The following is a 14,069-nucleotide window of genomic DNA, read 5'->3' on the forward strand; positions in this document are numbered from 1 at the left end:
TCATGACATTCTGGTCCTGAGTCTTCTGACTCACAGATTGGGAAGGTCCACCTTCAGGTGTTCATTTCTCTGCAAGAACACTTGAGCAATACCTTTCAGTATTCCATTGGTGGAGTCCTCACAGGTCCTGAAGACTCCAGCAATGGCAAAATGACATAAAAGTGAGGTGCAACAACAAGAGCCATCAATGGTGGGTCTGGCCTGTGGGGGTCACCAGTTTTCACACCTAGGACAGGCCCAGCAGTGGGTCATGGCATATTCACTGATTAGGAATAGTTTTGTTTTAAAAAAAAAGAGATGGAGGGTCCAATTTTGTTTTTGTAGGCTGTAAAGCACTTTAATATCAGAGTCAAGACACGTTTCACTTACATCCTCCACAGCCACAGCCTCTCTATCTCAGGATCCTCCTAAATGCTAGTACAAAAAATGCTCAAAATTAGCATTTTTTTCTGCCAAGAGCACTGGCATTTTTTTTAGCCAGTGTACATGGACCCTTACTAAATCATTTTTGGCCATACTACAGCTTTAAAAGCCCCTTTAAAAGTGCTCCTGCATTCTGTTCGTGATCATCAGGGCCTCGTACCTTTGTAGAGTTTCCATCAAATGTTGATGTCCGTCCACTCAGAAGATTGCCTCTTCTCTGCAGAACTTTTGCAAGCTGTGAATTGAACAAGAAAATGGACTTTATTGAATGTTAATCTCAACCTTTGGCTGTCAGTTGCTGAGCTTCTTAACATAAATGTCATGAGGCAGATTGAATTGTTGGCTCAAGCTAATTGAACAGATGCAGGTCAGTGAGCATTTGCTGGAACCACATAAAGCACATAAATGAAAAGCTACTGCTACTGATTTCAGACTTCGTAAAAACTGCACCTACTGATGTCTTTATCAGTTAATGAAGAACTCTCATGATCAGTTCAAAAATAGTGCTCCCGAAAAAAGCATTTTCAAATAATTAGAATTTTCTTTTATAATAATCGCAATAATTTTGTTGGAGAAATGCCTTATATCTAATCCAATGCCTGCTTCTCTGCTTCTCCTCATAATGAAAGTACAATTTTGGGCAATACTCCTAAGTCGGGATGAGCTCAGGCATGTATAGTACAAACCCAATGAGCAATTCTACCAGGAGGTTGCCACCTGTACTGGGCCAAGTATAGGCATCCGAGGTATTCCCAGCCTGACAGCCACATACATATATACATGCTTCTTATATATGTGCAGCCTCACCATAGTGACACTGAACTACTTGGGGTGGGGGGTGATCAGGGATTTTTTTTTTACACTGTGATTATCACTGTAACAGCAATCGTTTGAACTGTCATGAATGGATTTCTAATTAGACACCCGACATATTTTGTAAACTGAGCGTCCTTCATGTACCCTGTATTAAATGCTTAATTGTATGATAAAGATGTCATAGAAATATTTCAAGCAATCTATATATATATATATATATATATATATATGTATATTTACATTGAGCAGAAATAATTGCACTTTTCTTACAAGAAGCTATCTCATAGGTAATCTTAGCCTTTGTCGCCCACGCTCTGACTTGTTCTCATTAAAAGACATGTCCATGTTTTATACCGGTTAAACTACCCAGTGAAAAAAGACAGCGGTCTGAAGAAACGTGCCATTTCCAACTGAACATGTGTTAGTCTGAGAAAGTCTGTAGAATGATTATTTGTATGAAAGATCTTTTGTAAGTAAACATTGAGAAATCAATCTACAGAGTTTTTTTTTCATTTTTTTATTGGGTAAATGATATTTCCGTATGTCTATTAAAGATACATTTTAAAAATCACCAATTTTTGTCATTCTGCATTCAGTGCAATTAATAAAGTGGATTTTTAAAAACGCCCGTTGTAAGTACCTAAATCTGACTCAGTGGTTGCCTCTTGTAATCCCTGAAAAACAGAGCTCAGGCTGGGAGAGGGAGAAGCAGAAAAGGAAGCCTATTAGGTGTGCTGTAGTACTCATGTGCTGACAAGGATTACTGTATGTTATTAGAAGGAGAGAGCACAGTGAGAGGTGTGATGACCCAAGATCCTTCTCTTTTATGCTAGGTTCACACTAGTGCGAGTCGTGCGGCCCATGTTTGTCTGGGCATGGCAGCCTATTGATTGTCATCAGAAGACATCGATGAGTGCAGCACACATACTATGTATTGCCATACACATGTGACACCGATAATTCCAGGGCCATAATTTACAGTTAACTCTAAATTGATGACCTGTGACTTTGGGTATCGTTTCACAGGCTTGACAATTTTGGTGTCTAGTTGCACACAACATTATCTTTTATATTTGGGTATTGTACAGTATTACATTTGTGTGCACTAAAATTCATTTCAGCATATTTCATTCCAGTACAGCAAATATCATGCTACATCAAAAAATGAAAACTGCCACCTTTTTATTTTACGGGGTCTCTGTTCTCAGAAAATATATAATTTGGTGTGTGTGTGGGGGGATAAGTAATATTTAGGCCTAAAATGTGCATTGTAAGGCACCCTAATACTTGCAGCCAGGGGACACTGAATGCCCACCTACAAGTGGACATGGTGCCACTCGCATGGGCACACATTGCCTTGACCACAATGCAATTCATTGTGGTGCAACACTAGCTGCCGGTATTGACAGATGACACCGCCTGTCAAACTCTCACATATAAGTGAATGTGGCTGTGCCACAACTACAAGCCAAATTCTTGACTCAGTTACAGCGCATTCCCGCAATACAAAATTGGAGATCAGCAATAGAAAAAAAAGCAAGAAACCTCCTTTCACCATCTTCTACAAAGTGGTAGACACCACCGCAAGTGTTGAGAATCTTAACGTGTGCAAATAATAAAAAAAAATGGGACTGGCAGCAAAAGGGTTCATATAAACTCACCTTGTTTGGGCAGGCTATTCCTTGGTTCACACATGTCCTGTGCTGTTTTTGAGCTTGGTGACACCTCCTCTTCAGTACTGAAATTGGTGGTTAATGGAAGTTCTTCTGGTGCTCCTGCCAGCTTGGCACAGGAGTGGGCACAGGCCACACCTTGCTGTCCATTTGTCTGGGAATACACATTGCTGACCCTGGTTTTGCCCCCTTCCTCCTGGCCACTGTACACTTTGTACCGGATCATCAGGATGATGATAAACACCAGAACCGAAGCCACAATGATCCCTCCGATGATGATAATCATGGTGCCTCCCAGGAACTGGGTGTGGATTGGCTGACACTGGGTACTCTCCTCTTTAGTGTTGAACTGGACACATCCAACCATTCGGGTAGCCGTCAGGGAGGTCATCCCATCATCGTAGACAGCCAGCACACAGAGGTCATATTCACGGCCTGGAGCCAAGTCATTGACCAGAAAGCTTTTGTTACTTGGAGGGATCATTCTGAAAAGTAGAGAAGACAGGGTTAGAACAAACATGGCACTGTATGAGAGGCAGTCCGTAACTCATAAAGAACACTCATAAAGAACAATATACTGCAAATGAGATGATTCGGGAAATATGGCCTAAAAAGGTTTGGACGATGTGTAAAATCTACATAAGATCAGAATGCAATGATTTGTAAATCTCACAAACCCATATTTTATTCACAATAGAAAATAGAAAACACATCAAATGTTTAAACTGAATAAATGTACAATTCTAAGAAGAAAAAGCTAATTTTGAAACTGATGGCAGCAGCACATCTCAAAAAAGTTGGGATAGGGCAACAAAAAGCTGACAAAGTAAGTGGTAAAAACAAGGTAGAGCTGGAAGAACATTTTGCAACAAATTAGGCTAACTGGCAAAAGGTCATAACATATTGGGTATAAAAAGAGCATTTAGCCTTGGTTTGCATCTGTGCGGTCGCGCGGGCCGTAATTTGCACAGACACAAGAGCCCATTCATTTGAATGGACTCCCATGCCCCGGGACACGCAGGGAAGAAGTCCCTGCACTACTTTGTAATCGCAGCCCGCACGTGAACTGAGGTTCCCAGTACGGTTGCAATTTTGAGTGTGTGCGACGTGACATTAGAATTAATCTCACGTGCCTGCGGGTCCCACATTCCTCTGTGTGGGTGGTGTGGCTGCAGGTATTTGTGTGGGTCCCGCAGTGGCACCACCCACACAGATGTGAACCACGGCTTAGAGGCAGGAGCAATTACAGGCAGGAAAAAAAAACATCACTTGTGAATTCTGGGGAGGAGCGTTTCATCAGAAAAAACATTGAAACATGGAAAAAACATTGAATGAGCCTAAACGCCTGTAAACACTCCTAAACGCACCCAAATCTCAGCTGTATTTAGCGTTTGAGCATTCACTCATTACAATGGCCAGAGTAAATGAATATTCTGGTCAAAGGAATTAATGAACGTCCAAACTCTTGACATGACCAAACGCAGCTTTAGGTGCATTTTTAAGCTGCTTTTTCCTCCCTTGTGGAGTCCCGGGCCAAAGGCATCCCGGGGAGAGAAAAAAAATGCCATGTATGTATGAGGCCTTAAACTGATACTGTATACTTTTTTAAATATATAAAACTTTTTTTTAGAAATAAACATTTATCATACATTGCATTAACAGCACTGGTTTTGCAAAGCGGTACAATTTTTCTAAAAATAGAACACACCAGCACAACTGTTGTTTGCTTTCAACTGTCTCTCTCTAATTGAAACTTCATTTGGAGTCTTATAGAAGAGTTTATAAGAAAGGGGTGTGACTCACAGCTGTGAGTAATCTGAGATTTGTAAACAACATATTATTGGGGGTAATTGGAAAGAAGCCAGAAAAAAAATGATGCATTTTCAGCAAAGTACTGGTACGTCGCTGCCTGCTTCTAGGTACAGGTGCCCGCCCCACCCCCATCCCCGCTGATACCTGCTGTGATTGTACGCAGAGTCTACCAGCAAGTCCTAGCCAAGACCTGTTGGTTGCTGAGTCCAATCACAGCCCAGAGCCCTGTGTTGACAATCAACACAGGGCTTTGTAAAGAGAAAGCAATCTCTGTTTCTTATTCCTGCATAACAGGAATAAGAAACAAAGAGATCTTTTAGTAAAAGCAGCACACATTGCACATTGTTAGGTGCACATGTAACCCCTTGATCGCACTATATGTTAACCCTTTCCCAGCCAGTGTCATTAATACAGTGACAGTGTATAGTATTATCACTGATCTCTGTGTTAATGTCACTGGTGATGTCATTTCCCCCAGCCTCAGTTAGTGTCAGATTGCCCACCACTTTATCACAGTCCCACTATAGGTCGCTGATCACCGCCATTAGAAGTAGGCACACAGTTGATTCCCCTAAAAGTTAATTCCTTCCTACCCATTATTTTCATTAGTACTGTGTCAGTCACAGGGTTGGTGCTTCCACTAAGCAAACTAGGCAGCCGCCTAGGTCACACTGTCACCTAGGAGTGCCTGGGCACAGCACAGGCCACAATTCTCTTTGTGTGGGACACCGCCACATCATAATGACCCTTCAGCTGAGAGCAGGGGTGGCAGAGGGGAGGAAGAAAGGACAGAGGAAGATGCCGGGTATCTGGGGCCAGTGTAGCAGCTGAGATGCAGCTCCTTCCAGTGTTCCTCTCAGACTCAGTCCCTTACTGCACGCTGGCTGGTGACTGCTGATCACTGTGGAGTTCCAGCCCTTCTCTTCCCATTCATCAGTAGAGGTGGAGCTGCACCTGCAGAGGAAGGTAATGTCTGATTCTGAGAGGAATTGACGTCATACGCAAGGAGCAGGAACCGGAAGTGTTACAGCGGCCATCTTTGTTGGGGAATCGCTGGATTCTCGTGTGTGAACTGCTTGGGAAACTGTGGGAACTGCCTGGTAATCCCCACATAGTGGGGTTTGTCCATATCACAAATTCTAATTTTAAATGCAAGCAGATTCATTAAAATGTTACTACTCTGAATATACATGGAGGTACGTCATGCTTTATAGACCTGTGAAAGTGGATGGCATTATAACATCATCCTAACAATAAGTGAAGGAGGAGAGGAGGAGAAAGTTCCTTTGGAGGATTTCTACAAATTATACTATTAAGGCGTGGGTTCGATCTACTGTTGGTAAGGGTATATTGGCCTTACTCACTAGAAGTGTCACGTGTGGGTAGGAATCTCACTGAGTGGATCACTTCAGGATTTTATATATTCTTTGAGCACAAGTGTTTTATTACCTATTTTGAAGGTTTTCACAAGTGTTTCACTAATTTTATATCACTTAGTGTTGCACAATTTATGATACACATTTGTGTTTGCATGTATGTGTATATATAGGTGTATATATACATATATATACTTTTTTTTTTTTTTTATTATGTTATGGTAATGCACTATTGTGAGTTTCTTTATTTTTGAGGTTTTTTCCACAAAAATCATTGAACACAATCAACACTGCAAGGAATACATCTCTTTTAGTTCTACCAATTCTTGATTATCGAGACACTGGACTTTTATGATTTGGTTTTGATCACTGGGACACTGGACTTTATGTTTTTGTGTTAGTTTACGTATACAATTATATGGGGAAAGTTTTGTTGTTATACATATAGGTAGATTATTTGGTAAAAGAGGGTAGATTCTCTTTTGGACCTGTTTATTTAATGTCTGATTCTGATGTCTCATGTCTGTGTGAGTGTGGCCCGGTCGGCCAGCCATCCATTACATGTACAATATGGCAGCGAGTGATGACATAATCACAATCCCACAGCCTGTTCTTCTAGTCCCTGCTGATCTTTGTTGGTGTTGGTGGTGGTGTGTTGCATCGGATCTGTCACTGTGTGAAATTGCTTAGTTCAGGTGTTCTCTGTGTCTGCGTGTCTGCTGGGCTGCCTGCTGACACAGAGTTTTATCTCCCCCCACTGCTTGGGGAATTCCAGCCTGAGATCTGTCAGAGTATGGATCCATCATCCTCCACTCACTACAACTGTCCCCTGCCACCGCCAGTCACAGATACAGTCCGTCCGTGACACTGATTTTGTCTTTAATATTGGTGTTGGTGGCATGTTATGGCACTTATTTTTGCAAATTAAAAGAAATTTAGCAGTTTCATCTTCTCATGTTTTGTTGATTTAATATTCTCTGCTGTTTAAAAAAAATATTTTTTTTTGGGGGGGGGGGGGAGCACGAGTAGGTTGTCCCCACAACAGGAGGAGAGGGGGAATTTTCCATTAGGGACACTAGTTCTGGTGACACATTGGGATTTCCTCACTTTGGAGGGATTTCATTTTACTTAAGTCCTCTGTACTCATTGAGAATATCTGAAGAATGATCATCCAATTTTTTATTGCAAGCTGGTCTCATATTGAAAGTGAAGAGATTACTATAGTTATGAAAATCTGTACAACAGAATAAAAAAAAAAGATACATATTAAAAATTAAAATAAAAAATAAAGAAAAATACCTAGATCAAGGTTTGATCTAATTCAGTGCCAAGGTTAGTGTTTGGGTCAAGGTCAGGGTCAAAGGCCAAGGTCAGGGTCAAAGGTCAGAATTTATTTTTTTAAATTAGTATCAGTGTCAGTTAGTGTCAGTGTGTTTTACGTAAAAAAAACAAAATGCACACTATTGATTCTGGGCTGTAGTACAGGTACAAACAACAAATAACATACACGTACATGGTATAGCTGCGATAGTCAAGAGCTGGAAAATTTAATTTGGGATGTTCTTTGGTGGTAGGTTATGGTAGTAACAAGAAACGCACAGCTAAATTAAAAAAAATCTTTTTTTTACTATTTTGGGCTTTGATAATACAAAAAAAGTCAGGAGATATCCCCTTTGATAATATAAAAAAAATCAGGAGATATCCATTACCATTTACTACCAAATGAAAGCCCAATTTGTCCTGAAAAAAAACAGTCTAATTCACCTGGATGTACAAATAGTTGTGGTGATATGTACAGGTTTACTAACACATGTCAAAGTTGTAAACTTAGGCTTTGAGATTTGTTTTCCACTTAGGCACGAAGGGGTTAAAAGACTAAAAAAGTAAATCTAGCTCTAAAAAGTTCTTTCTGTGCTGAAAATAATGAATTGCCTATATATAAGAACAGTGTACATTTCCAGAAGAGGCAGCCAGAGATGATCGGGAATGTGAGAGCTGATACAGGTAGTCAGATGTGTGCTAAGAGGGAACAATGTGAAGTAACAGGATTGGGCAGGTGAAGCTTATAGAAAAGTAGGTCATGAAGAAGCCTTCTGCCTGCTGCCAATCAAACCATCATTTTATTCGGTTCTTTGAGTTTATTAAAGAGGAGCTGTCATTACAGAAATAGGAGAACTGCCATTGCTGAGGTGTTTCTAAAAGGTATGTGCTCTGGATCTGTCATCATTATCCATCCTTTTATAGTCATTGGCCTGGAACAAGCACATGAATTTCAGCTGTCCATACATTTGAGATGCACATACTTGTCCTGGGACAGTAACTAATTAAATACTACAATAAAGCTGTATTAACCCAAAAACAAAAATGTATTATATTGCAGCTTGCCAATTCTTAGTCTAGGTTCACACCTATGCGTTTTCCAGAAATGCACGGCAGTCCATTTAACATGATTTCCAATGAGACATGTTCACATCTCCGCGTTTTCATCCGGTGCGTTTTTTGAAAAGGGTCATAGACTTTTTTAAATACAAAATGTTGTGTTTTTGGTTCTATAGACTTCAATGGAGACACTGCAGAAAAGCATCTAGTGCGTTTTTGATACGTTTTGTATTTTATTCTGCCAAGCAGAAAGTTGAAAAAAAAAATGCAGCAAAAATGCATGTGCAAAAATGCAAAACACACTGCAGAGTCAGATCAAACGCAAACTGCATAGGTGTGGCTTTATCACTAGAAAATAAAAAAAAAGCCTGAAAAAAGAAAACTAGAGCAATCATCGTATTTAAATTGTATTTAAATTGTACCCAAGCCCAAGGAAAAAAACATTTAGAGCATTGCGTAATTCTTAGAAGCAGTAGCTGCATTAGTTTTCTTTATTCACACTTTTTTTTAAACATGGTACTTCTTCGATTAACTCACTTCCTGTCCTTGGTGACAGCCATACTGAGCGGCATTATCAGCCTAGGACAGGGAATGTGTGAGGACTACATAACACTATACTAGGACTACATAACACCTCCCTCTATTCTCCATTAAAGGGGAAAGTGTTTTGTAGTCCACCAAGATAGCAGGGAACAATTCTAACTGATAACAGTCCAGTGGCAGAGATTACAGGAAGTTCTAAATCTCAACATTTCTGGTGGGATGAACAGATATTTTTTGCACATGTTGAACAGATATAATTGCCTACCAGCTCTGTTATTGGCTCTCTTACATGGCGATTAGCAGGCCCCAGCCAATGATTCTTGGCCAGGACTCGCCAATTATCATAGCTAGTGGCAGGAAAGAGATCTGTGTTGGTAAATAACATAGACCTGACAGAGAAGAAAAGCGCCTCTAAGTGCAGTATCCAAAGAAAATTTATTAGAACCTAATGTCGGACACAAAGTCACCTGGTAGCCAGAAATCCTGCTGAATGATAGGGGATCATATACTTATTTCCTTCACTGTATATTATCTGAACAAATTTATGTGCGAGAATGACCTAAGAATGACATCTAGTGGTGGAAAAGTAGAAAACATGGAAAATGTGTAGCCCATGTGTAACATTGCGCCAAAATGCTTCACATTGCATTGTGGATCCAAGTAATGTCACCATGCCTATGCTGCACTCCACGGTGTGCTCCACTAACACCAGGGGATTGATTGATCGGCTCTCCCTTCCCAGCTAGAGGCACGATCAGCGCTATTGGCGTTTGGATGGACTCCCTCGGCTTTCCTATATACAGATGAGCCTGTTTACTTCTTTAAATGTGAGTGGTTCGACATTGGGTTCTAATAAATTTTCTTTGGATACTGCACTTAGAGGCACTTTTCTTCTCCGTTTCATTTATACCATAGAGTCCACTACAGATCCTGGATCAGCTTGCGCTAAGTGTCATCCACCAATAGACTATTGCATCCTTCCACACTGGATCCTATGTAGTTGGACTTTTAAAACTTTGCGCTTTGTGTCCATTGTTGTTAAACAACACAGATCTCTCTACTGACAATGGAGATGTGCCATTTTTTGTCTCCCTGCAAAGCAAGGAGCCAAAAACTGTCACATCCCCTAGTAAAACAGCACAGAGAACAAACATTACATATAGTTAGGCCCAATATGTTAACTCCTTCCTACCTAGTGTTATTAGTACAGACGCAGTGCATTTTATTAGCACTGATCACTGTTTTAGTGTCACTTGTGATGCCAGTTTCAGTTAGCCAGTGTCAGAATGCCCGCTGTCAAAATCCCTCTATAAGTTGCTGATCGCCGCCATTACTAGTACAAAAAAAGGGCAGGTAAATATTTAACTGACTGAAAGGAAGCAAATAGGAGAAATTTTTTGTTCTAAAAAATAAATAAAATATTATTATGTACATTTTAAGAATTGGTAAGCTGCAACATATTAAATTTTAGTTTTGGAGTTTAATACTGTTAAAACTCCTTAAAGCGATATTAAAGGCAATGTCCTGTCCCTCCTGCCGAGTGCCCCCAAAGTAAGCTGATTACTATGGGGGCACCCAAGCAGACTCACTTCCAAGCTGCTGCTCTGCATGTCCATTCACACACAGAGATGCGGCTTGGCCCAATCCTGTCTCTCTTCTCATTGGCTCACTGGCTGTAATTGACAGCAACAGAAGCCAATGACTCTGGCTGCTGTCTCAGCCAATGAGAAAGGAGAGTCCCCAGACAGCCGAGGCTCTGGTGCACATTGCTGGATCGCAATGCAGCTCAAGTAAGTATTGAGGGGGCTGGGGGGGACTGCTGCAAACAGAAGGTTTTTGAAGATAGAAAAACCTTCAGCCTTTTCAACCACTTTAATGTGGCTGCCTGGCGGCTCTTTTAAGTGGGCTTTAATGTACAGGAGATGGAGTAACTTCTGTTCTATGTGACCATTGTAATTGACTGTTACTGCAGTCACATGATCTGGAGCCTGTCCTTAGAGCTGTCAGGACTGCTCAGTCAGGGTGCTGGTAGCATGCTCTCAGCACACAACCTCATTCCACTGTTGACACATATGTGCGGGCACTGGGCCCTAATGCCCACCTTTCTTGCCATCACATATGGTGTGGTTGGCAAAAGGTTAAGAATAAAAATAATAGCACATTTAGAAAAAAGGAAAATGGCATTTCCCATATTTGTTTTCCGAGATTTTCTTTTTAAATAAGACCCCTTAAGAACAATAATGATGTGTGAACCATACTACCCCCAATTAGTGAAAGGGAATTGCAGGTGCTTTTTAGATATATCATGTTAAACCTCCATAAAATATCACATAGGTATCATCAACTAAATCTAATTTAATTATTACATCGACTGGGAAATGCAAAGAGCTCAACTGTGTAATCCGACCTCCTACATGTATTGCTAAAGTCAAGGATGAATTTAGACAGAGGAAGGAGAGGCACCCACCTTTGGAACTGTACAAATGGAACACAGCTGGGCCAGTAGATTCTTCTGCCTCAACATATAACCTCTGCCATCTTCTGGGCTTTATAGACCTGAGTTGTCAAAATGACAGCTCAGTCCTCCTGACATCACTGGGAGATCATGGCTCTGCAAAGAGTGGAGCTCTGCTGTCAATTTGACAGCCACCCGCTCTTATCAGGTGACACTGCTCTTGGTTAACATGGCACAGCGACCAGCTATCAAATTGAGGCAGAGCTCTTCTAATTATAATGACAAAGTCATTCTCACCTAGTGTTGGGCTGTCAGTGTGATGACACAGTTCATAAACCGAATGATGAAGTCATTTATGAGCTGAACAAAATACATGCTTTTCTGAGATATGGACGCACCTAAATAATATACCATGCCATCATCACATACAATGTCACTGACTACAGTGGCTGCTCTGAATAAGGTCTAAATGGTGGAGAATGTTTCCCCATAGTCTGTAGCCCAACATAATTTGTCTGTATTGGCCTGGGAGACCTGTATTCTGACAGCTGCCCAGAATAACCAAACAGTGCTTACATCTGATTGGATATAAGTGTTATTTGGCCAATAATATTACCCCCTCCTGGCTCCATACATTTTTCTACAGTAGATGTGAGGCAGAGTGGGGCCAAAAGGACCACCCACTGATCAAATTTCAGCTGGTTCAATAAGAACCAGCTGAAATTTCTCAGCATACGGCCATCTTTACTTGTCAAAAGTATCTGAAAGCAAGCGGTCTGTTTTCCACAGCAATCCGTCTTTGGAGGGCATCTGCTAAGAAGTAACAAGCCTTTATCTAAAGCGTAATTTATCTTTTCCGTAAGCTTTCAGTGATATATGTGCTACACTTTTACCAACATAATTGTGTTCCTTATCTGTGTTCTTTTCTTCTATCTCTGATAAAATTCCCAATTTGATTAGACTGTATAAAAAACCCTTGCACAGTGTGCCCTCATAGCCTTGTATAGAGCTGGAGATGCTTAGAGATGGTTATATACGAGTCTGTGATTGCTCACTGTACAGAAATGACAAGTGTAAAAAAGAGGATTTTGAATGAAAGATGATAACAATTGTGCCTCGGAGTAGGGCGAGTTTGTTTGATGGTTTACGAGTAGGGCGAGTTTCTTCTCTTCAGGTAAGTAAATAGCTGCCGTTGGGGGGAATGGTTTAGCTTAGGAGGGTAATTAGCTGTGGGTTGGTGTACTTGTACTGATAGTGCACTAAAACCGGCTGCACATTAGTATTATTTTGTTCAAAATGTTTCATTTCAAGAATGTTCCTTTGAGTTGATCATTAATCATTAATGAGATAAAATCAAGGGTCAATTTGAACAGCAGTGACGGGAAAATCCAAAGGAGTAAGATGGAAAATTTTTCTTGAAGGAACTTATTTCTAACAGAGTGCAATACCTACCTTGAGATTTGGTGGCCAGGCACTATAGCTGGCTTCTGTGTTCTTTGCCTATAGCAACCCTTTCCCATAAGGATGCACTCAGGTCTTATACACAGTGCTCTAGTGCCTGGGCAGGCTCAAACTAAACACAGTGAATAAGTACTTGCATTTGACATCCGGGTTCAGGGCAGGCAGTGTTCAAAGAGTAGTCAGGGTCAAAAGGCAGGGCTTACATCTGTCCATAAATCTACAGATAGTTCATAAATATCGAGCGATTTACAAGCTATGTCCGCTATGGACAGTGGCCACCCTGTAAAAAATAAGGCCATGGGCTAGCTTTGGAACTGTACATGCAGTTCCTAAGCTGGCCAGGCTCAGCCAACCTCGGGAAGAGGGGGCTGATGTTGGTGATGTCATGGCACTGCTTGGCGCATGTTACAAATTACAGCAGGTCCGGAGCCAAGAGGACCCGGGGGCGCTGCCGGGAGCCCAGGACTTCAGAGGAGACTGATGGTACAGACTGAAAAGTAGAAGCCTCGCTGCTTGGAGCCAGAGGACTGTGGTGGGACTCTGACTAAAAAAGTATCTGACTCGAGGCTAAGCAAGCAAAAATTTGGGAGGTCAGTGTGACATTATATTACTCCAGGTACCAACCAGGCCACACAGTTTCATTGGGGAAAGATAAGGGGGGGACGCTGATATACAGGTTCTCCTATATATCATTAACCCCCCTTACCTTAGTTTATTCTCTCTGCGGAAGGTGGTCTGTTATTGCCAGAGTTCCCCCCTAATCAGTGTCCTCAGAGTTTCCCTTTACATCAGAGTCTGCAGGATTCCCCCTTGCAATGCAAGGAGGAACTCTGCAGACCATGATGTAAAGGGGAACTCTGATGTAAAGATTAATGCTGCAGACTCTGATGTAAGGGGAGGTATTTAGTGACCAGAGACCACCTTACATCAGAGTTCCCCTTTACACCAGAGTCCCCAGCATTCTACCTTATATTATAATCCGTAGTATGCCCCTTTACACCAGAGTTCCCCTTGTACAGTAAGGGGGAATCCTGCAGACTCTGATGTAAGGGGGAACTCTGTGGACTCTTGTGTAAGGAAGAGGGGGGCTCCAGTAATTGGAGACCCCCTTACATCAGAATTCCCCTTTAC

The 14,069-nt window shown here is 41.4% G+C and overlaps 1 protein-coding gene across 1 annotated transcript in view; it reads right to left on the reverse strand.

The window, feature by feature from the left end:
• The window catches only part of LOC149460238 (leucine-rich repeat and fibronectin type III domain-containing protein 1-like protein), a 112,520-nt gene that overhangs the window by 12,265 nt on the left and 86,186 nt on the right, over nt 1-14,069 (reverse strand). The window contains exons 3-4 of the mRNA XM_089679808.1: nt 2,901-3,397; nt 584-658 (exon numbers count right to left, since the gene is read on the reverse strand). Coding sequence (XP_089535934.1) covers nt 600-658; nt 2,901-3,397 — 556 coding nt within the window. The 3' untranslated portion in view covers nt 584-599. The remainder of the gene's footprint in view (nt 1-583; nt 659-2,900; nt 3,398-14,069) is intronic.

Source organism: Staurois parvus, unplaced genomic scaffold (assembly GCF_062004578.1).
Source record: "Staurois parvus isolate SC_StPar_1 unplaced genomic scaffold, SC_StPar_1.0 ptg000232l, whole genome shotgun sequence".
Classification (NCBI taxonomy): Eukaryota; Metazoa; Chordata; class Amphibia; order Anura; family Ranidae; genus Staurois; species Staurois parvus.